Source organism: Cladophialophora bantiana (assembly GCF_000835475.1).
Source record: "Cladophialophora bantiana CBS 173.52 unplaced genomic scaffold supercont1.9, whole genome shotgun sequence".
NCBI classification, from domain to species: domain Eukaryota; kingdom Fungi; phylum Ascomycota; class Eurotiomycetes; order Chaetothyriales; family Herpotrichiellaceae; genus Cladophialophora; species Cladophialophora bantiana.
The window spans coordinates 1,229,431-1,248,905 of NW_015971583.1; the positions used below are offsets into that span (position 1 = coordinate 1,229,431).

The following is a 19,475-nucleotide window of genomic DNA, read 5'->3' on the forward strand; positions in this document are numbered from 1 at the left end:
GTGACTCCGGTGGACGTGTCATATATAAGAATGCCCTACAAGACACATGACACTGGGCTTGCTGCTTCTTGAGCGGGAATTGCCATGGCTGTTCGAATAACGATATATTGATCATAAGCTGTTGATTGGGCCATTGGCTCACTGATCCGTAATCTGCACGTCTGATGGCGGGTGCTCGACTTGATGAGCCCGAGAATCATATCTGTGGTGGATTTTCTCCCTTTCAACCAGCGGCTATACTTTCACTCATCGACTCTTGCCTCCTCAGCTCTTCCCAATCTTGCGCACTAAAGCTCCTGCACGACGAGTCCAGTAGCCGTCGCCTGAGGAAGTTGGAGTTTTGGTGTCAGCAACGCCACGGTGATCGAGAGACCAGCCGTGCCATTACTCGTGTTTGGGTTGTTACCCTGGACGGCTGCACGGTACTTGAAAGCGAAGTTCAAGATCAAAGCGACGGCAAGACCAACGGTGACAATGAATGGCCCAATGGGGTTGTCAAAGTCCTTTCCGCTCCGTTCTGTGATTAATTTTGTACGCCACATATACACATACCATCCCCATACTCCTGCAAATATCGCGAAGCAAGTATACACAACAGCGAGGATGCGAGCAATGTTGTTATCAACACCCGCAGCATTGTATAGACCTAGGGACAGGGTCGCTAGGAGGACTGCAATGTGCTGCCACTTGATGAATGTTCGCTGATTAGCAAGCCAGACTTTGGCTTCGACCTTCAGGTCACCCCGGTCTTTGATCCAAAAACTCGGTTCCTTGACGCCCGGCGGAAGCGGCGCGTTTTCCCAGGCACCTTTGCCTTCGCGGTGACGTCGAGCGTAACGAGAATTGGAGAAAGCGGGAAGGAAGGATCGGATGCCGCCTCTGGAAGAGTCTTGGACCTCTACCTCTTCGGGAGGATGAACACCCTCCTCGTCAGTATCCCGTTCCTCAGCTGTAGTTTCAAGCTGCGGCTCAGGCCTGCTGCGTAATTGGGACTGAACAGACTGGGAGAGCTGACTGGAGAGTCTCCTCTCTGGGAAAGAAGCCGACTTTCCTTTGGGTGTCAACCTGGACCCTGCAATGAAACTCCCCACAGCCATTTCATCTTCTGCCTGTTTAGCCTCTTTTTGTTGTTCCTCTTGATAAGCCGTGACCGGGTCTCTTCTGATGTCTGTCTCGAGGTCACTCAGCCAGAACGGGAAACTGTTAACGTAGTCTTCGAAAAGCTCAGCCACACCATGGACAAATTTAGAGAACCTTTTCTCTTCCTTGACTAGGTGGGAGTTCATCAAGTCGTTAAGCCAGGTATTATTCCTAGTGTACTTGGATTCTTTGATCTTGATCTCAAGCACAGCGTGGGGAAAGCGGCTGATCTCCCCCTTCTTAATGGCTGAAAACGGGTACTCCATCTTGTTCTGGTCGATATCAGACCGATGCCAATCATCTGGGTCCCGACATGGCCGGTCAGGATCCATTGCGTCCTCTCGAATAAAGGCGAGATCGGTATCGAGCGACACTCGGATCCTGTCGTCCCCAGGGATTTGGAAGGCAGTCCGAGTATAGCTTGCTCGAAGAACTGGCTCGAGATCCTTCTCCTTGACAAATGATTGAATCTCATCGACATTGGCCCTGAGCGCCTTGACATCCTCATGATGAGGTCCGAGCAGTTCCTCGAGCCTCTTGATCTGTTTTTCCATCTTGTATTCGCCCTTGAGGAAAGGTAGGAGATATTTGGGCTTCAGCTGAATTCTGATGTCGCTACTGTCGGTTGTTTCTTCGTCGACGAACTTCTTCTCGAGGACAACCTCAGACTCGTCAAGTAGTTGGCCTGCCCACCTGACTCGAAGGGACGCGCCACCGGTGCCTTTCTCAACCTTACCCTGGTAGAGGTCGAAGTTGTGATTGTCGAAGTAGATCGAGGTAATTGTCGGGTCCTTTTGAGACGAATCGACCACCTTAACGGATTGAGGATTATAGACAAGGACAGGCAGGCGACGTAGCAGGTAGGTCTTGACTTCCAGGAGGTTGTCTACATGAACCCAATATTTGAAGGCTTTGTACTCGTCTTTCGGTCGCACGTCAGTATCTGCTTCCTTGCCAGCCTGCTCTCCCTCGAGCTTCTGGCGAGCCCAGCTATACATGGTCGACAGGCGAAAGAGCAAAGGCGAGTAGTCCTCCTGGTTGAAAGGCATCTGGGAAAGACGAACTTGTAGTATGGGACGGACTCTGTACTTGAGACCTCTCTTTCTGTCGTGTTTCTTTGCAGCTTTGAGGAACCCAGTGTAATTGAGCCTGCTGAACTTTCTAAGCTCATTGAGCTCCTTGGAGATGCTGTCGAGCTCAGGGAGTAGTTCCTTTGCCACAGCTTTGTATTCTTCCTCGGATTTCCCTGCATCTTCACCTTCAGGAGAGGGGAGCTTAGCCTCGCAGGCAGCAGTTCGGTCTCGCAACGAGTTGAAGGTGTCGACCTGGTGCTGGTGGACCTTTTCCAGTTGGGTCACAGTTAGCTCATGGACGAAATTTTCTTCATCTTGTTCAGTCCAGCTGCCTTCCCCGCCACGGCCCTGTGGGGAGGTCTCATCTTCACGGAGGAGCTTTTTGATCTTGTCGTACTCAAGGTACTTGTCTTTCCATGGTGGATAGATGGAATCGGTCAGGGTCTTGCCGAAGCGCATGGTGGATGCGAGGGCGAAGGTAAGGTAGGTCGGATACTCAGGATGGGAAAGCTACTCCATACGGATGTCGAATTTGAGGACCGCAGTCGAAGAAATTATGCAATTGGCACAGAATCGACAGAGCTTGGACGAGCGAAGCTTTGGAACTGCAATGCAGTTACTGCTTGCATTATCCCCACTTCAGCAAAAGCACTGAACGGGGGGCAACAGCAAATCAAAGTGGCTCTTCCCCTCGCGTGCTCGGAAAATCTGTTGGCTTGGGTCTAGGAGGAATTGTTCCGGATGATCTTCTTTAATTGGCTGCTCGGATCGAGTATGACAGCCTCGGCATCAAACAGGATACCGACGAGGCTGACCAAGGCTGATTCCATTGACTCATTGACGCCATTTACCTAGTATCTCACTTGGAAATGCTCTTGGCCGAATAGGATCTCGCACGCTATATCGCAGCTATGTCGGAAGACTCAAGAGCCATCATTAAAGTCCTCGAGAAAGTCTTGATCCAACTCAGCCAGAATCCCTACCCGCATGTCCCCAATCCTCTCAATACCTCTCAAAAAAGAGCCAGTGTTGCTGCCATTATCCGCGTCCGACCGGCCTACAAGCCCGTCCCTGCAAATGTCAACGGCTCCATCGTAGCGGTCGATAAGCCATCTCCTCCCTCGCCCCCATCTACCATTAGCGAGTTCTTTGCACAAGAATGGGTCCAAGAAGGAGACCCGGAGTTGCTCTTCATCAAGCGCGCTGGCCGCGCTGGTGATAGGTGGTCAGGACACGTAGCATTACCCGGCGGCAAACGCGATCCCGAGGACGCCGACGACTTTGCTGCTGCGATCCGTGAGACGAGAGAAGAGATAGGCTTGGATCTGGACACAGCGGATTGTCTGCCCGCAGGCAATCTTCCTGAACGACTGGTCACCACCTCGTGGGGGAAAGATGTTCTCATGGTGCTGTGTCCCTACATATTCCTCCTGACTGGCAAAGCCGTCCCTCCTGTCCAGCCACAACCTACAGAAGTCGCCTCGGTCCACTGGGTCTCTCTCCGCGCCTTGCTCACCCCAACTCTACGAACCAGAGAAGCAGTGGATATATCCTCTCGAATGGCCAAACATGTTGGTCCTACGATCCATAGACTGATCCGTTGGACAATGGGCAAGATGATATTCAGTGCCGTCCGCCTTCTCCCCACAGAATCTATTTATGCCAGCTCAATACCGGGCTTCATACCCACAGAGGGTGGGGACAATCTTTCCACCCTATCTGGATGGGCTCAAGCACCGTTCGGCATTCCCTCCTCAGCATCCATTCACCGCTCTCTCCTAACTTTCCAACAGCCACTCATCCTCTGGGGTCTTACACTCGGCGTGCTGGCGGACCTTCTCGATCAACTTCCGCCCTACAACGCTGTAGCGCTCTGGAAATATCCCACCTTCACGGTCCCTGATCTGCGCCTGCTCGTATACATTATGACCCACTCATTCAGGAAGAATACTGCAGAAACATTCTCGTCGGGGTCTTGGCCGAGTCGACTCCATCGGCGGCCAAGCCAAACCGCCATAGACGGCGCAAGCGAAGCCATAGCCATTTCCGTAGCCGAACCTGCGCCTGCTATGGGCCCTGAGTCGGCATCTGCGCCCATGCCTGCAGCTACAAAAGCGCATTCCACCCGTGGCGCCAAGCGATCATCTTTCAATAAGCACAGTGTTGGGATCGGTGGGCTAGGTGTGGGTAAAGACCCACACCACGCCGTGGGTAAGTTATTGTATGGCTATTATGATAGGGTGAATTGGGCGATCGCCTTGTTTTTGGCCTACAGAACGGCGCTCACGGTGAGTGTAGCGTGGTGGGTGGTCAGATGGTGGAGGAGACGAAGGGCCGCGGCTACTTAATGTGTTGCGAGTGGGCTTGGAAGGGCTCGTCTGGGTTTTTCGCTGCATTTGATGAATAGTCGTGGCATTTTGGCATTGATTGTCCAAAGCGGGCACAGTTTTGTATATTGCACCGAGCCGATATATGGAACACCCGTAGATATTGGTTTTGGATCTACTGTACTATGTTTCATCGAGATACAAGAAAAGATGTCGAGCAGATGAATTCAATAATCAAGAGACATCAACCCTGACTCGAACATTGTGGCGGAAGTCGTCAGCCTCCTTGCGAGTGCTGCCAAACGCACATTGTGCTGACAGCATGCCCGCAACCTTACTCCTCGTCCAAAGGATCAAAATTAGTAGGAGTGGAAACAGTGATATGTTGTTGGATGCATGCGAACAGGTCTGTGAGAGTGGATCTGTCTGCTTGATTGTGTCCTGTCTGCCTACTTCAAAAAGACTTTGGCTATCTATATACTATTTGCACTGTGGCGACAAGCCGTCCGCTGAATAGATCTGGACCTGGCCAGATCTGTCCATACTATCAAGGATCTGTTACTGAGGAGCCTAACCTCGTTAGGCGATACGGCAGCAGCTCTAACATGCAGCTACTCCTCGAGCGTAAAACGAATGTCAACGCTTAAGGAGAACGATATAGTAATGCGCTCTAAGTAGCATCTTAAGATAGTCGCGAGAAAAGAGTGTGGATACTCCTCGAGCGTAGAGCGGATGTTAACGCTTAAGAAGGATTCTATGGTAATGCGCTCTAAGCAGCATCACTCGGAGGTCACGAGAAGGCGGTGCAGATGCTCCTCGACTGGGGAGCGGATGTTAATGCTTAAGGAGGCTATGGCAATGCGCTTCAAGCACCATCACAAGCCGGTCACGAAGGGGGTTCTACATGTGCTACTCGAGAGAGAAGCGAACATTAATAGTAAAAGGAAAGGGAACACTCCAACCTTGTGAAAATCATCCGTGAAAAGTACGGTGAGAATGGTGTTGTCATTGGCGATCGAGACGTATCGGTGGGAACAGTTCTGGCATCTGACCAAGGAAGTGGCAGATTCAGCGACATCTGCTTATCAGACATTCCGGATGCCGATATCTACAGTACCATCATTGCAGAATCTATTTCCACGGAGGCTTTGATGTGTGTTAGGATTATTTGTTTTGCGGAGCAGATTGTTTGGACAAGTTTCATAGGTTAGTAGAGCGCGCGCTTCAGAACGGCGGCATCGTGGAGGAATCCTTCATCGAATGTTCAAGTCAGCTATACGATCATACAAAAGGAGTCAATTTCAACGCTTTCTCTATGCCTTAAATCCTATCTCTTGTTCACAGGCTCCGCAGGGACTTTAGAGTGACCGATTACCTATCGTACATTAGTAAGGGCATACGGAGGATAAAAGATGTGGCCATTAGGCTGAGAGGGAGAATTGGGGGCGTGGACGCGACGAGGCTTCACCCAACGGTGGGCAACTCTGAAGGAAATGTCATTTAAGGCTGAGACCACGACAGGAAATGGAATCATTTCAGGAAGCAGAGGGAAGAAGAAAGAAAGTTGGTCAATGGCGACATGGGATTCACGCCAGTCGTGGGACACATACTGTAGGTTGTAGCAGTAGCACCGACATCTTGTGCGCTCTGCTGACTGCCGAGCTGATGGCCGCCGCGCTCTCAGATAGATGCTATTGGGTTTGAGCCTGCCTAACGTGGACAGAATGCCAGCTTCTCAGGTTAAAACCGAGGGCAATACGTGTCGCCTCAGATATGGGTGTAGAGCTCTTTCCTAGCGTTGAGGCGGCAAGATCGCTAAGCCATGTTGTTCTGGCTGGTGGCTGTCATATTATCTGTCATTTACGTGCCATCGTACACGGTCTGGTCCTCGGCTGTTTGTGAATCTGTGAGGAAGTACTCGACAGGGATGTTAAGAGGCGCGAGATGGCAGCAAAGATCGTGGGCAACTATAATTACTGATATAGTAATTGGTTCTATAATGCATTTGGATTGGCATTCCATTCGTACTATGTGGAATAGCCAGGAGAAGCGATATTGTCTGCACTAGAGGGATGAAACAGTTTGCGTGATTTGAAGATGGTCGAAGAAACTAAGCCTCGAGAGACTCATCTCTGTGTAATTATGAACAAGAACCAGAAAGAGCAGAAAGTCAGTGCCTTCAAAACATAGATATTCATTCAAGTTACCGATCAAAAGCACGTATGGTGAGTATGATGAGAAGGAAATGAAGTACCAGCTGCCCATCTCGTCACGCAGGGCGTTTTACTACGCTGGGATGTCGATTACAGTCGGTTGCAGAACCGCCTTTACCATGTGTCTCTCTTTTCGTCAACTCTGCGCCCCACATCTGTGATCCACATCATTGCCTAACATGGTTAAGCTCCGTCTCAAAAGTACAATAATAAGAATGTACAAGTACAGTAGTAAATCAGAAGCGGCATGCACCTCGTACGGCTCATTACAAACCTGATACGTGTCTCGGGACCAATGAATAGGTGGAGTAGCCCGAGACACAATAGCGGCAACAGTACATCTGTCAAGGCCACAAAGACACTAATCCCTCTTTCACTGCCCTTGGCTATTACAGACAAAGTAGACGCAAAATACGCAGGTAAATCATACGCTGCGTGGGGAGCTATCTCTACCTTGTACAGGGCTACAATACATCGACGTTGAAGCTGCACATCCATACCTTCCCAGATCCAACGCCGATACCGACAGTCTTTGCCGATGCGGCCGAACATAAAGGCCGATATTCTGAGGGTAGCCACACGAGGTTCTCCGAGTTATATGTTATCCACCCTCCATCCGAACTTATTCCCCCGCCTTGAGATCGTGGACGTTGGGGCTTTGTTACATTCGGGGTCGTATATAAAGCTGATGAAGAATTAATAGCAATGGTACCGATTTCAGTACGAAGACATGAAGTAGCGACATCGAACGATATATTGTAGAGTACCGTCCCAACCTCGAGCGTCTGCAGGCAGACGCCACTGCCTGCGTCCCAGAGCTTGACTGTGCCGTCGAGCGACGCCGACGCGAGCCGGGTCGAGTCGTGTAAGAATGCCACCGAGCTGACCGAGTCGCTGTGACCCTCGAGCGTCTGTAGGCAGGCGCCACTACCCGCATCCCTGATCTTAACCGTACCGTCCGATGCCGACGCGAGCTGGGTCGAGTCGTCTGAGAATGCCACTAAGTAGATATGGCCGCTGTGGCCCTCGAGCGTCTGAAGGCAGACGGTCCATTCATCTCTCATGGGCGGCTGGATTACGATCCAGTTCGGCTCTTCGCGCTTGAAAAGACCTCTTATTAGGCTACCGACTGGACTAAACAGAAGTGCAGATGCATACGCCTGAAGAGGACTGTTCTCTATCGCCTGTTTGTGATACATAATGAATCGGCGCGCATCTTGAACTAGCTCGAGTAATGCGGGTGCGTCGGCTCTTGCCTAGGTAACGTCAGTATATATTGAACACAGTGAGTAATGGCTAGACTAAAGATTACCTGAAGAAGAGCCTCGAGTTTCGCCATTGACACCACCCTTTCCAACATACCTCCGTAAAGGCTGAGAGCCTCGAGCCAGTAAAGATATTTCTTTCTGACGAAGTCTTTAATAGCGCCTCCATCCTGTAGGTTAATCCCTTGATTTATACAAGAGTGGTGTTAGACACAGCCTTGAAGGAGACCGGTCACGAGTTGCACGAGTACGACTCATTACGCTCATTGAACACTTAGAAGGATTCACGAAGGAATAAGGCTAGGTCACGTGATATGCTCTGTTGGCCCTGTTGGCTCTGTTAGCCCTGTCGGCACAGAGCGCGCAGAGCGCACAGAGCGCACAGAGCACAAGCATTATATATACACCTTCGTTACCCTAGGTAGTTACACTCTCTCCGTAGCCAACTCATGTTATCTACTGGACTATACAGTCCTTAGTAACAGGAAACCCTGCTCATACCTTGTGTCTTTCCCAACCAGCTCACGCTATCTTAGGATTGTTACTAAGGACCCTAACCCAGTTAGGTTCAGTAGGGATCCTTAATAAGTGGGAACTTCAGTCACAGAGGTGGTCGACCCAGAAGGTACACCAGTAGCTTAACGCCGCTAATAGGTCCGGGTCCGGCTGTTCCACCAGCTCGATAGAATATCCCAACGTAGGTAAGCTGTAGATGTTTCGTCGTAGCGCCATAGACATAACGTAGACCGATCTCGAGAAGATTATGTGAAGTATGTCTCCTATTCCAGAAGGAATAGTATCATAATACGCCTCTTTGAGTAAAAAGTCCTTTACCAATTGGCGAACGAAGGAGATGGTGTATTCACGAAGTGTTAGAAAAGAGCCACAGAGCCCTACAATCTCCGATAAGGCCTCGTAATCGCCAGAGACATCGTCGGGCATGTCGACGAAAGACGCCAGCTCGTCCAACGCGATAGGTCGGTAGACAGTCGAGACGACGGCCAGTATAGGTTTGCAAAGTTTAGAATCCTCTAAACCCCTGATTTGGTCTATCATCCGCCTGTAGAGGGCATTGAGTCCAGGTGGCAACGCCGTCAACTTCTTTTGAGCCTTCCATCCCGAGATATTTGGAGGGTTCTTAGTACACCAAGGCCACCCAGAGAAAAGTGCCGTTTGCGTTTAAAGACAAGTAGCGCCGGATAGCGTCCCGTGTACCACTGCCGTATCTATTTCGCTTCGCTAACCAGTCGACCTTGAATTGAATGTATGCGGTAACAGCTGCGGAGACCGATTTTTCGTTAAGCTCAAGACACAGCCTTACATTCTGCGTCACAGCGTCGAGGTCCTTCTCGATACTTAGCCAGTTACGGCTAGAGACGATCCACTTAACGTGAGGAGATATAGGCGACGTCCGGACGATGAAGTCTAATGGTTTCGGCAAATCGACAACGCATTCATCGAGCACGTCGGTGATTAAGTAGTTGTGTCCATGCTCGGATCTTGCAGAATGTTTGCGAAGATCTCGGATAAAGCAGCCCAGGCATTCGCATCCTCGAAGAGAGCTTTGCCGGCGTGATCGTATTTCTTCTGGATACGCGAGACGAGCGATGGCTGCTGACCAACAAGCATTCGTATAAGACCTCGTAGAACGGCAGTGGCGTTGTTAATCGCGAATCGGTAGCCTGGCAGAAGAAGTATGACAGAGGTGCCGTCTCGATTGTCGATCTAGTCAGCTCGTTGATGATTCCGCACAGCAGCATTGTCTTGCCCTTACCGGGGTCGCCCCTGATCCACAGTAGTGAGCTCTCCCCGGTGTTGCGCCATTGTTGGAACTCGGAGTTTCGAGGATCCAGTAGTACGAGTCTTTCAGTAAGCCACCCTTAGTCTCTACAATACGCCTCTTATCATCACGGGGATCGGTGAGGCGTAAGTCTTGGATGCATTTTTCCCGCTTGTCGATTATCTCCCGGACCCGTTTAAAGGCACCCGGCCCTCCCTCGCCGTAGAATAGAGACATTTTAACGTCGAGAATGCCGAGTAATGAATATACTTTATCTTCTTCGAGCTTTGTCTCGCCGCATCCTATCCAGAAAAATCGCTCATCCACACTGAACCGAGACAGAGGCGCTCCTTGAAGCGCCGAGGTAGGAATACCTGTTATCTTGTGAATTTGGTATTTTAAAGATCTTTTATTACCAAGCCACTTCCACTGGCAAGAGAAGATCTCGATCGAATGGGGGGCAAGAAGTTCTTGGAGCGTCCAACCCCGAGTGAACCATTTGCTTTTCCAAAATCCGAGTCCCACGACTGTGGATTGAACTCATCACTGGTGCCGGACGGAGGGCTGGGGACATCTGATAAATAGACGTAGCATCGAGTAGCGTTGCGGTACCAGCGAAACATGGAGTTAATAGCATGTGAGAGTTCGGCTTGGTTTGTCTTATTGATACAACATGTGTCCATTCAAACGTATTGTAGGCCATCCCGTCTCGCTTGTTCTCCACAGAACCGGATCTTCTCGTATCCAGGCTTTTCCTCGGCAGTGCCATTTTTAGGTCTTCGAAGGTGGGTTCCTCGGTATCCTCTAGCCATCTATGCGAAAGTATCGCATAGGGAGGGATTCGACCATCGTCATGTTCAGTGAGGTAGAATTTACCGGTCTCGCTGTAAAGCAAAAGGCGCATTGTTTCGCTCAAAGTGGGCACGAGCAAGCGTAGGAATGGGCTGGCAACGGCTTGAAGGTAGGGAGGCAGAGAGAGACGGAGAGACTAGAGCGCGGCAACCCTGACAACGAATATATCAGTGGGAGCCGGTCGATAACAGCAGCATGAGGCTGCCGCACCGACGCATTCGAGCGCCCGTACATATCTTCAGCCACAAAGTTCTTGTGCAGTCGCGGATAGCCACGTGGCTGTCTCTCTAAGTCGAGTCACGTGCCGTAGAAACCACAATACGGAGTACGGACGGCCAGGATGGTTAAACTGCGCACTGAAGTTTTGTGGTCAGGATGAAATGGCTTTACAGAACTTCGTTTGCGGCCAGCCACTTGGAGACGCGAAATCGCACGTGTGGCAACGCGCAGCCAGGGTGTGGCTGATATATGGCTTGGTTCGCGGTTTTGGGTGGCTTTGACGCTACCAATGTTCCAGGCATGGCAGTTTGCAGACCCGCGTACGGTGGCCTCGGCGTGTACTCTCCTGTTGCCTCTATTATGTCTTGGGCTACTCTAATTCGTTGGTCAACCGACGCGTATCGGGTTTGTAACCAACCCCAATTGCCCGAAAAAGGCTGCCGGTGCGCAAGACACGCCGCACCACAATGACCAGGATTGACGATGCATATGTCGGCACCGAGGGGGAGATGGATGTGGGTGCCAAGAACCAGGACACCGAGGGCTCCGATGGGGAGTACGATCTTGCCAAAGAGCGCAAGGAAAAGGCTGAATGCAAGGCGAAGCTTGCGAGGCGCTCTCGCAAGTGAGTCGCTTTGAGAGAATAGGCAGTCGACCGTGTCATGCTTGACTCGTATGTTTGTACAGCACATCCGGGAATCGCTCACGGAAGTGAGCAAAGTTGTTTGCACCGTTCTTTACTGCCCATGCGTCCCCTCTTCCTACTGGTATGACAAGTTGTCTTCTGGCAGGATGTTCGAAGACGGGCCAAATACTCCTTTACCAGGAGTAAAGGGCAGCCTGCTTTTCGGCAATCCTTTTTGTTCTAAACACAACCTCCCCATTGTCTCTCTCGCGTGCGCCCTTTTCACGGCATTCCTGGAGAGGCGGTCGACAAACTCTTACTTGTTTAGTAGGAGCATTGGTCCCACGGCGCGTTCCTTCGCCCTTTGTCTGGACGGAATGCGGTGAGGCCGTCCATGATTTGACATTCTCAACACATTTAAGGTATCCATGCCCTAAGGGCATGGATACCCGTTCAGTTTCCAAGGTACACAGAGCATTCTGGTTTGTTGTCTCAAATTTGTTCAATTTACTCTGGTGTGAATTCTTTAACACCACGTTTTTGTTCAACACGTGATGGGAGAAGGTGGGTTTCTTTTCCCTGAATGTGAGTGCACTGCCCTTGATACAGGTTAAACTATCTCAGTGCCTGACCTTGCCTTCGCTACCGCCCAACCGCATGCCGTCCCAACAAAGTAAAGGACCGTTGTCAAAGCCAGTACCCGCCCGGCATTGCCACTCACGGTACAGCCATCCTGGATTTCACGGGATCTCATGATCTGCAGCCTCGACAGGCTCAAATTTGAGTCCCTCTGGCAGCTCCATCGCGGCAGCGTCGCCCGATTGTGTTCGAACATTGCCATTCCTCATGGATTTAGGCCCATACGCAGAAAGCCTCTTCTTAGGGCTGTTTTGCCGATTCCGCTGCAAGGCTCCGGAGTTGACAACCTTGATGTCTATGTTATACCGCTTCCGGATTGCCGTGAACTTTGGCGGGATGCTCGACAGGCTCATGCCAAGTTGCCGCGCGACCTTTTCGGCATCGACCTGAGAACATGTCAGACGTGGAAGGGGAGGAGTTCGGGATGGGGCTTCGCATACCTGGATCGGGCCAACTGAGCTTTGAATTGCGGCAATCAGGACTGCAATGTCGGTTTCTTTAACTTGGTTTTGTGCCATTACTTCAGTTTCTCTGCTGAGTGTGCCACGCAAGGCTAGGTAGGTTCAAAAGACAAGGACTTTCAGCAAAGTGGCGGTGGCGAGAACAGAAGATGGTTTTTGCGACTGAGGTTTCAAACAGGTCATCCAGCTTCGTGGCTTTTTATACCTCCCAGGCACCTATTAGCCACGCGCTCAAGAAGTTCCCTCACATTCGGGGGTGCGACTAGTGCATCAACTGGTGAACTAAGGACGAGCAGAAAGGTTCAGGGACGGTTCTGTCATTACAATCTATATCATGCAAGTTACAAGACTTCTTACACTGAGATGCAGGGATCCAGCGCCCCATCAATTCGCTTTTAGCACCCTTAGAGAAGGTTCAAAAAGGCCACTTTCCGGCGCTAGGTGCGTATAGGTTCTTGAGAAACGCAGGTTTGCTGAGAAAGCTAAAGATTGAAGCCAGTTCGCACCCGTAGCCACAAATGCCAGCTCCTTTGACTCTCCACGCTACTCACAGCGGAAAAACTGCATCACTCGTTGCATATCTTCCCGTTATCGCGCTTTTATGATGGATCCCATCGCTATCTCACGTAGACTCCATGGCCAATCTAGTTTGATTGACTCGTGTCCATGATTGAACCCAAGCTAGGCTTCAGTGGCAGCAAATAGGTCAACCCGGGGATCCACAACTCACTCCATCAACGCGCCAGTGTGCCGCTCCTTTCTCCGGACTTTCTCAGTATATTTGCACGAGTATCCCAGGTCTTTCTTCCGCCTTTTCCCTCCACTCACTCCCTTCCTAAGTTCATTCTCAACGGTGTTGCTCCTTGGTTGTCCGTGTTGCTCAAACCATTGTCTTCTTTTCCACTATGCCTTATCAATGGACTGCTGAACGAGAGCGTCGCATGCTGCTCTTCGCGATTTCCTCCGCCAATCTGAGACCTTCCGCCGACACATGGCAGCGGGTCGCGGCTCTCCTGGGAGAAGGACTGACCGCATCAGCTGTGAGGTCTGTGTCACTTGACCCTTAAATAAAGTACCCGTGGGATTTGCTGACGTGTGGCAGCCAAAAATACTATAAGCTGCGACACGAAATGGAAAAGATGTTGAAGGATCAAGGAGCCCTGACCCCAACGACACCAACAAAGCGCAAAGCCGAAGACGAGGACGAGAAGAAGACGCCTCCATCAAAGCGAGCTCGAAAACCTAAACAGAAGTCATTCGACGGCATACCATTCACCCAAGAGCCCGACAGTCCTCAGAAGGTCAAGTACGAGGACATAGCGGTGAGCGGTCTGGACTCATTCCATAACTACGACGCACACTTCACTCCAACAACCTTTTTCCCAGCGGTGAACATGGGCGAGCTGATGAACGGGCAGAGAAGTGGGAACAGCAGCAGCAGGAGCTTCATGGCCTGAGGAAGGGGTCCCAGGGTTGCCGGTGGCACAAGGATTGTGCAATGGCTGCAAGGATTAGCGGAAATACGCATGGAAGTGACTCAGAAACGGTGTGAAAAGACCGGCAAGAACGGTTGGGGATTCGCAAAAAGCGACTTTCAATTGGCTTGGGTGGATGTCAGCTACTGGATGATCCAGTAGCGAGGCAAACGGGGGGTTGGGAAAGATGGGAACGTGCGGGCATCATGTTGGAATTCCCAGCCTCCTGAATTTCGTGGATATCAAACAGTTTATAAACCTGTGTGCCTGGCGTTGTATATGTAGACTTGTCGTCCATTTTGCCCTGGAGTTTTAGCTTCTTGGCCGCGCATTAGCTGAGTCTTGGCACGCCCAATAAGGAACTCAATCAAGCTTCGGGTGGAGCAGGCCTCGACCACGAAAGTTGAAACCTCGCAATGACTCGTCCTGATGGTAGAGCTATACCAACCTGCATGTCTCCTGTTATTGGAGCTGTCCTGGATAACCCTGTCTGAAAGTGCGCGGCAGATGGGGGCAATGCGCGGATATTTCTTTGATGAGGAAAGGGGATCGACCCCTCGTCGTCGACCCCTTTGGGAATCCACGCCGCCTCTTTTCCAAACTCCCCTTGCAAGAGATATATCTCTTAGCCCTGGAGACCGGTTCTGTATCCTCCAATTGACTCTCTCGATGAGTTTCCTTGTCCAGGGGACTTGCGTAAGACATGCAAAGGCTCTGCATGGTTTGGTAAGACCAACCCGTTCCTCTGCGGAGCTCTCTTCCTCGATGGCAGGCAACAGCACCAACGGAGGAGCTAGAGTAAGAGCGAGAGCTGCACAGGACTCGTGGAATATTGAAATGGACCGACTAGATTGTACTTTGCTCCAAACTATTGTTGACCGGGCAGCCCAGGCGTCCATGCCCTCATCTCCTAGTCTCCTGACCATTGCCCGGTTGATGGTTAGCTTTCCCACCAGCGAGCTGCACGTACGGGAATTTCCTTTCACGAAACTCCTAGCCTCCGAATTTTTGCTGCTACGATTCTGACTTCTAATCATCGCAGCCCAAATGTACCAGTGACTCGGGGAGTTCTACTCTTGAACGAGCAGCCTCCAAAAGCCTCCCGCCCTTCATGTCAAAAGTCACCTTCCACTCATTCCGAACTTTGCCCACATATAACTTTCTCTCCACCATTTCCTTGGAGCTTGCTTGCCCACTCGACCTCTTCAACTCGTCTATCCATCCATCAACTTCATCCCAAAGCTACTTCAATACTTTCGCGCACTATTCTCTTGTTCGAAACGTTCGACAAATCACTCCGTGTCCTCTGCAAACATGGCACCAACACAACAGGCTAGCTCCAAGCAGGAGCTCAGCACCAAGGATGCCATGTTCCTCCTCGAGCTCATGCGCGATTCCCCTCAGCCTATCTTGGTAAGTTTCTGGCCTTGTTCTCCTCGTTCCCCTCGCTGGTTCTCGTCAACTCGCTGGCTCCTTGTCCAACTCACCACCTCGCGCTTTCATCAAAGTCACCTCACCTCACCTGACCCTGGACCACGTATTTCTCACCTCGTTACATCATTCTCCCCCTTCTCAATGATAATACTGACTCCCTCTCGCTTGATAGTTCTACATCAGCCCCTACTGCCAAAAGACAGGGGCTAAGCCGAACACGGTTGCGAAGAGACTCAGTGAGATCAAGAAGCGTAATGGTCTGAATATCGTTACTACTACAAACCCACCAACCGGTAATAATGGTTATGCCGTTCCCAAGGCTGCATGTGCTGGGAAGCGTGGGCGTGGCGACGACGAAAGCGAGGGAAAGCCTAACGTTAAACGTGGACGAGCACTGAAGGCCGCCGGGGAGCCATTTGCCCAGGAACCCCCTAGCGTAAACCGGGTAAAGGTGGAAGCCAGCGATTTTCAAGGTTTGGGCGTCACCTACAGTCTCCCTTCCCCAGCGGATTCGACGGCCGGAACAACGCCTCTCGGCACCACCGCCATGGGAGAGATCACCGGCTGGAGCATGACGCAGATCCCCCTCTACATGTCTCAGAAGAAGCGAACCCTGAATGACTTCCAGGAGCGCGAGCACGACATCAACAAGAAGATAAAGACTGAGAGTTAGAGCTTTTCCTGCTAGTGGCGAGAGGGATTCTACTATCTTGCTTGGTTTCAGAAAAACGCCCGCTGTGCCACCTTGGTCAGAGAAGGGCCTAGACGTGTGAAGGGCCCCCTGGGGAGGGACTCTGACTCTCCTTCCACCGATCGATGTTGGATATTGCTGGGTAGGATGAGGGGTGTTAGCGGCGGGATAAGATTTATCGATGAGAATTGTTCAATGCGCCTCAGAGATCCGGACGGACGCGAGGGGAAGTAAGACGTGTTCGAGCTTAGTCAACAAAAACTCAAGCAGAAAAGAATAGAGTCGGAGCTGTATTGGGAACAAACAACCAAGGAGCTTTTTTGCTTAACGCTGTCGTGCTAATCAACTTTGTGGCTTGGAACGAGGGAATAAGAACAGAGAGATGGAATATCATATCCGCCAGGGAACACTTAGTCAAGAACAATGACAGATATTGGCTCGCCCACATCCTTCTTCTTTCCACAGCCATTAACATCTTCACGTCTGACACCTAGACGTACTTTAATCCCTGGCCCTGATATCGTACCCTGCTCATCAGTTCTGCTGTTAGGATTCGAGCCCCTTGGCGGACCCGCATCATCCAGGGTCTCTAAAAGCACGGTCGTGGGAAGAGCAGAATTGTCGGTTGGACCGGCACTGTCCTCTTTAAAGAGAGCCTCTGACTTCGACTCAGGAATAGTCGCAGACCCGGACTCAAAGGTGGTGTTGTTGGACTCGACCCAAGCGGACGCAGAATTCCGGAAAGCGTGCAATACGTCAATAGCGACGCCAGTTGAGCGCAAGATCTCGTTGATAGTGCTAGCTGAGATCTCAGGTGCTCCATCAGCCGGTTTTGCCTCGAGGCTATGAGACGGCTTCGTAGGAGCCGAGCCAATGTATTGGGCCGGGTGAGGAGTGTCAAGCGTACCGATTTCAGTCTGAGCGGTCATAGACCGCGTGTATATCTCCGAGGCCAGTGCAGGCAGGGCGTTTGGACGTGGAGTAGAATCATCCGACAGAGACATAAGCGAAGCGGCGCGGTCTTTGCCCTTGTCAGAAATCTGTAAGGGTCTTGCTGGTGACATGGAGGCTGCGTGATCAACACTTTGTCGAATTGGCAACGCACTGGGATCGTGTCGCCGTGTCTCGTCGACGTCCATTGGGGAATCTTGACGGTCATGATTTTGGCGCACAGAGACTTCATATTCAAAGCTGTTATCACTTTCTTCAAGACCCGAACGCACGGCGGCCGGGGGTCTAGGACTTGATGCAAGTAGATCGTTGATACTCAGTCGGCAGCATTGCGTTGAGGGACCCGTAGGGTGTCCTTCAGTTCGTGCTGCAGTAAGCTTGGCCAGTCTCTCACGGCCTTGGATAACCTTTTGCTTATCTTTCAAGCTGCGGATGTGATCCTTGCTGATTTGTTCGTGTAGCTTAAGGTCTCCTTCGTCGGGCAGTTGCCTCTGGCAAAGTGCACACCGATACTCACCATTCTTCGTGACGTAACCGAAAGATTCAAATCTCGGTGGCGCACTCAGGTGAGGATTACTTGCGGTCGGGAGCTCAATCGGATCATGAAACTCTGAGGATGTGCGTTTTCGGGTCTGGGTAATGGTTTCTCGAGTGAGGCAATCGGCATGATTCTGCCCTGCGATATGCGAAGAAACACAAAGGGCCACCCCCAAATCGTTTGCTGCAGTTCTAGTTGTCGTTACCCGCCCATTGCCGGGCTCTCTTAGATGAGGTGCCATGGGCTTGCTTGCTGGTGCGTCTCCGGCTGGCGGTGTTCGAGGTGATGCTTCAATAACTCGACGACGTTTTGCAGGAGCTCGGAGTGAATTGTTAGACCGAGCTTTCAATATTTCGACCTCTCCAGGGCTAAGGATGCTAAGACCCTCGTCATCAAAGTCTAGCAGAGGTGGCCGACGAGATCCTGCTATGCCTCTCGAAGGCCTTTGTCTGCCACAGTCGTGGCGATGGGCAAATTCGAGTTTAAGTTCCTCTGCTTTTGCGGGGATGTCCTTTGTGAAGAGGGTTTCGATCTCATGGTATGTTGCCCCCTCTCCGTAATAAGTCGCGATTGTCTTCAATTGTCGTCTGAACTGGCAAATCGTTAGTTCGAACGCAACTCGACAGAAATTGAACTCTCACAGGTTCCTCGCCCATCGCTGCGCAAGCTGCCGCCAATGCTCTGAATAGGGTATCTTTGAAGTCCCAGATTGAAGAAGTATTGGAGATTCTGGCTGCTGCCATGTTGGCAATTAGTCGAAAAGAAGAGAAGTGCAGTAAATGACATGGAGTTGGGAGCGGCATGGAGGAGGGTCTTGAGTCGATGGTCTCTTCCCTCCATTAGTCCCCTGCTGCTTGAACAGAAACAGGACCAAGTCCCGCGTTCTGGACCCATCGGAATTTGGACTGGAAATGGCAAGAAAGAGCAAGGAAGAGCTAGCAGGAGCAAGTATGAGAGGGGCGAAAGCTGCGGCGTCGTGACGACAGGCCGCCTTTGGCTTCTTGGCATGTTTGTTGCTATTGACTTCCGATGACAGTGTCATTACAACACGCATCTGCACCCTCCATTTCGTGTCTTGGGCCAGCACTTGATTGGACACATGGTCGCAGACTAGCACGGAGAAGGCAACTTTGGTATGCAAGAATGTCCTTCTCGCATGCGATTCCCAGGCGGTTGGCCGCTCTCATTCGGACCGCAATGTCTGCATTGAAACACTCGCTCACTTTTTCTACCTCGATTTTCAGCCTTTTCTCCGTCAATTTGCTTTTTCACCGTTTGTTACCTGCCGACTTTCCCAGATATGATATATCACATGTGCTAAATGGTTGACTACGCTAGCCTTAGACTTTTGAGGGTCTCGAATAAGTGTGAAAGAAGTGGGATTCGCTCACGTTCAAGGAACGAAGCACAGGGAGCGATTCGGCAATACGAGGTAGACTGATTTGAGTCCGATTGCCCTGGGCGATGGGATTCTTCAACTTTCTAGCGTGCTTTCAGTGGTTGGAGTGCGGGACTGATGCACCCGTTCTCTGCATGTTGATGGTCAGTGTTTTGAGTCCAGGCACAAGGTTGACAGTGACTTGTTGTCGAGTTCCGTCGACCGAATCCTTCTTCATGCCAAGTCTCAGCTCAAGCAATATCCTATCATGTCATACCACAGCCCGTCCAAGCCGATGCCCGCCATGCAGCCCATAGTATCCAGCCGAGCGAACCAAATCCCGCAAGTGAGATTTGCCGTTCCTCCAGGGACGTTGTAAGCGAGTAATATTGCTTGAGGTTTAGGGGGTCGAAG

The 19,475-nt window shown here is 51.1% G+C and overlaps 10 protein-coding genes across 10 annotated transcripts; 4 read left to right on the forward strand and 6 right to left on the reverse strand.

Annotated features, from left to right (window-relative positions):
- Positions 1-287: 287 nt before the first annotated feature.
- Positions 288-2,672, reverse strand: Z519_06752 (uncharacterized protein; the record flags this gene model as incomplete). The annotated part of the gene is made up of 1 exon (XM_016764490.1): positions 288-2,672. The coding sequence occupies one exon, from the start codon at positions 2,670-2,672 to the stop codon at positions 288-290; it is 2,385 nt and encodes a 794-aa protein (XP_016619572.1).
- Positions 2,673-3,124: 452 nt separating this feature from the next.
- On the forward strand, positions 3,125-4,561 carry Z519_06753 (uncharacterized protein; the record flags this gene model as incomplete). Its single annotated transcript, XM_016764491.1, has 1 exon — positions 3,125-4,561. One exon carries the CDS (start codon positions 3,125-3,127, stop codon positions 4,559-4,561), a length of 1,437 nt encoding a protein of 478 aa, XP_016619573.1.
- Positions 4,562-7,217: 2,656 nt separating this feature from the next.
- Positions 7,218-8,187, reverse strand: Z519_06754 (uncharacterized protein; the record flags this gene model as incomplete). The annotated part of the gene is made up of 2 exons (XM_016764492.1): positions 7,218-8,009; positions 8,116-8,187. 2 exons carry the CDS (start codon positions 8,185-8,187, stop codon positions 7,218-7,220), a joined length of 864 nt encoding a protein of 287 aa, XP_016619574.1.
- A 428-nt stretch (positions 8,188-8,615) lies between these two features.
- Z519_06755 (uncharacterized protein) lies at positions 8,616-8,960 on the reverse strand (the record flags this gene model as incomplete). Its single annotated transcript, XM_016764493.1, has 1 exon — positions 8,616-8,960. One exon carries the CDS (start codon positions 8,958-8,960, stop codon positions 8,616-8,618), a length of 345 nt encoding a protein of 114 aa, XP_016619575.1.
- A 531-nt stretch (positions 8,961-9,491) lies between these two features.
- Z519_06756 (uncharacterized protein) lies at positions 9,492-10,421 on the reverse strand (the record flags this gene model as incomplete). Its single annotated transcript, XM_016764494.1, has 3 exons — positions 9,492-9,743; positions 9,793-10,172; positions 10,229-10,421. The coding sequence occupies 3 exons, from the start codon at positions 10,419-10,421 to the stop codon at positions 9,492-9,494; spliced, it is 825 nt and encodes a 274-aa protein (XP_016619576.1).
- Positions 10,422-11,336: 915 nt separating this feature from the next.
- Positions 11,337-11,584, forward strand: Z519_06757 (uncharacterized protein; the record flags this gene model as incomplete). The annotated part of the gene is made up of 2 exons (XM_016764495.1): positions 11,337-11,494; positions 11,557-11,584. 2 exons carry the CDS (start codon positions 11,337-11,339, stop codon positions 11,582-11,584), a joined length of 186 nt encoding a protein of 61 aa, XP_016619577.1.
- Positions 11,585-12,234: 650 nt separating this feature from the next.
- On the reverse strand, positions 12,235-12,651 carry Z519_06758 (uncharacterized protein; the record flags this gene model as incomplete). Its single annotated transcript, XM_016764496.1, has 2 exons — positions 12,235-12,519; positions 12,574-12,651. The coding sequence occupies 2 exons, from the start codon at positions 12,649-12,651 to the stop codon at positions 12,235-12,237; spliced, it is 363 nt and encodes a 120-aa protein (XP_016619578.1).
- Positions 12,652-13,499: 848 nt separating this feature from the next.
- On the forward strand, positions 13,500-14,051 carry Z519_06759 (uncharacterized protein; the record flags this gene model as incomplete). Its single annotated transcript, XM_016764497.1, has 2 exons — positions 13,500-13,639; positions 13,697-14,051. 2 exons carry the CDS (start codon positions 13,500-13,502, stop codon positions 14,049-14,051), a joined length of 495 nt encoding a protein of 164 aa, XP_016619579.1.
- Positions 14,052-15,383: 1,332 nt separating this feature from the next.
- Z519_06760 (uncharacterized protein) lies at positions 15,384-16,176 on the forward strand (the record flags this gene model as incomplete). Its single annotated transcript, XM_016764498.1, has 2 exons — positions 15,384-15,482; positions 15,676-16,176. 2 exons carry the CDS (start codon positions 15,384-15,386, stop codon positions 16,174-16,176), a joined length of 600 nt encoding a protein of 199 aa, XP_016619580.1.
- A 428-nt stretch (positions 16,177-16,604) lies between these two features.
- Positions 16,605-18,426, reverse strand: Z519_06761 (uncharacterized protein; the record flags this gene model as incomplete). The annotated part of the gene is made up of 2 exons (XM_016764499.1): positions 16,605-18,275; positions 18,325-18,426. The coding sequence occupies 2 exons, from the start codon at positions 18,424-18,426 to the stop codon at positions 16,605-16,607; spliced, it is 1,773 nt and encodes a 590-aa protein (XP_016619581.1).
- Positions 18,427-19,475: the final 1,049 nt, after the last annotated feature.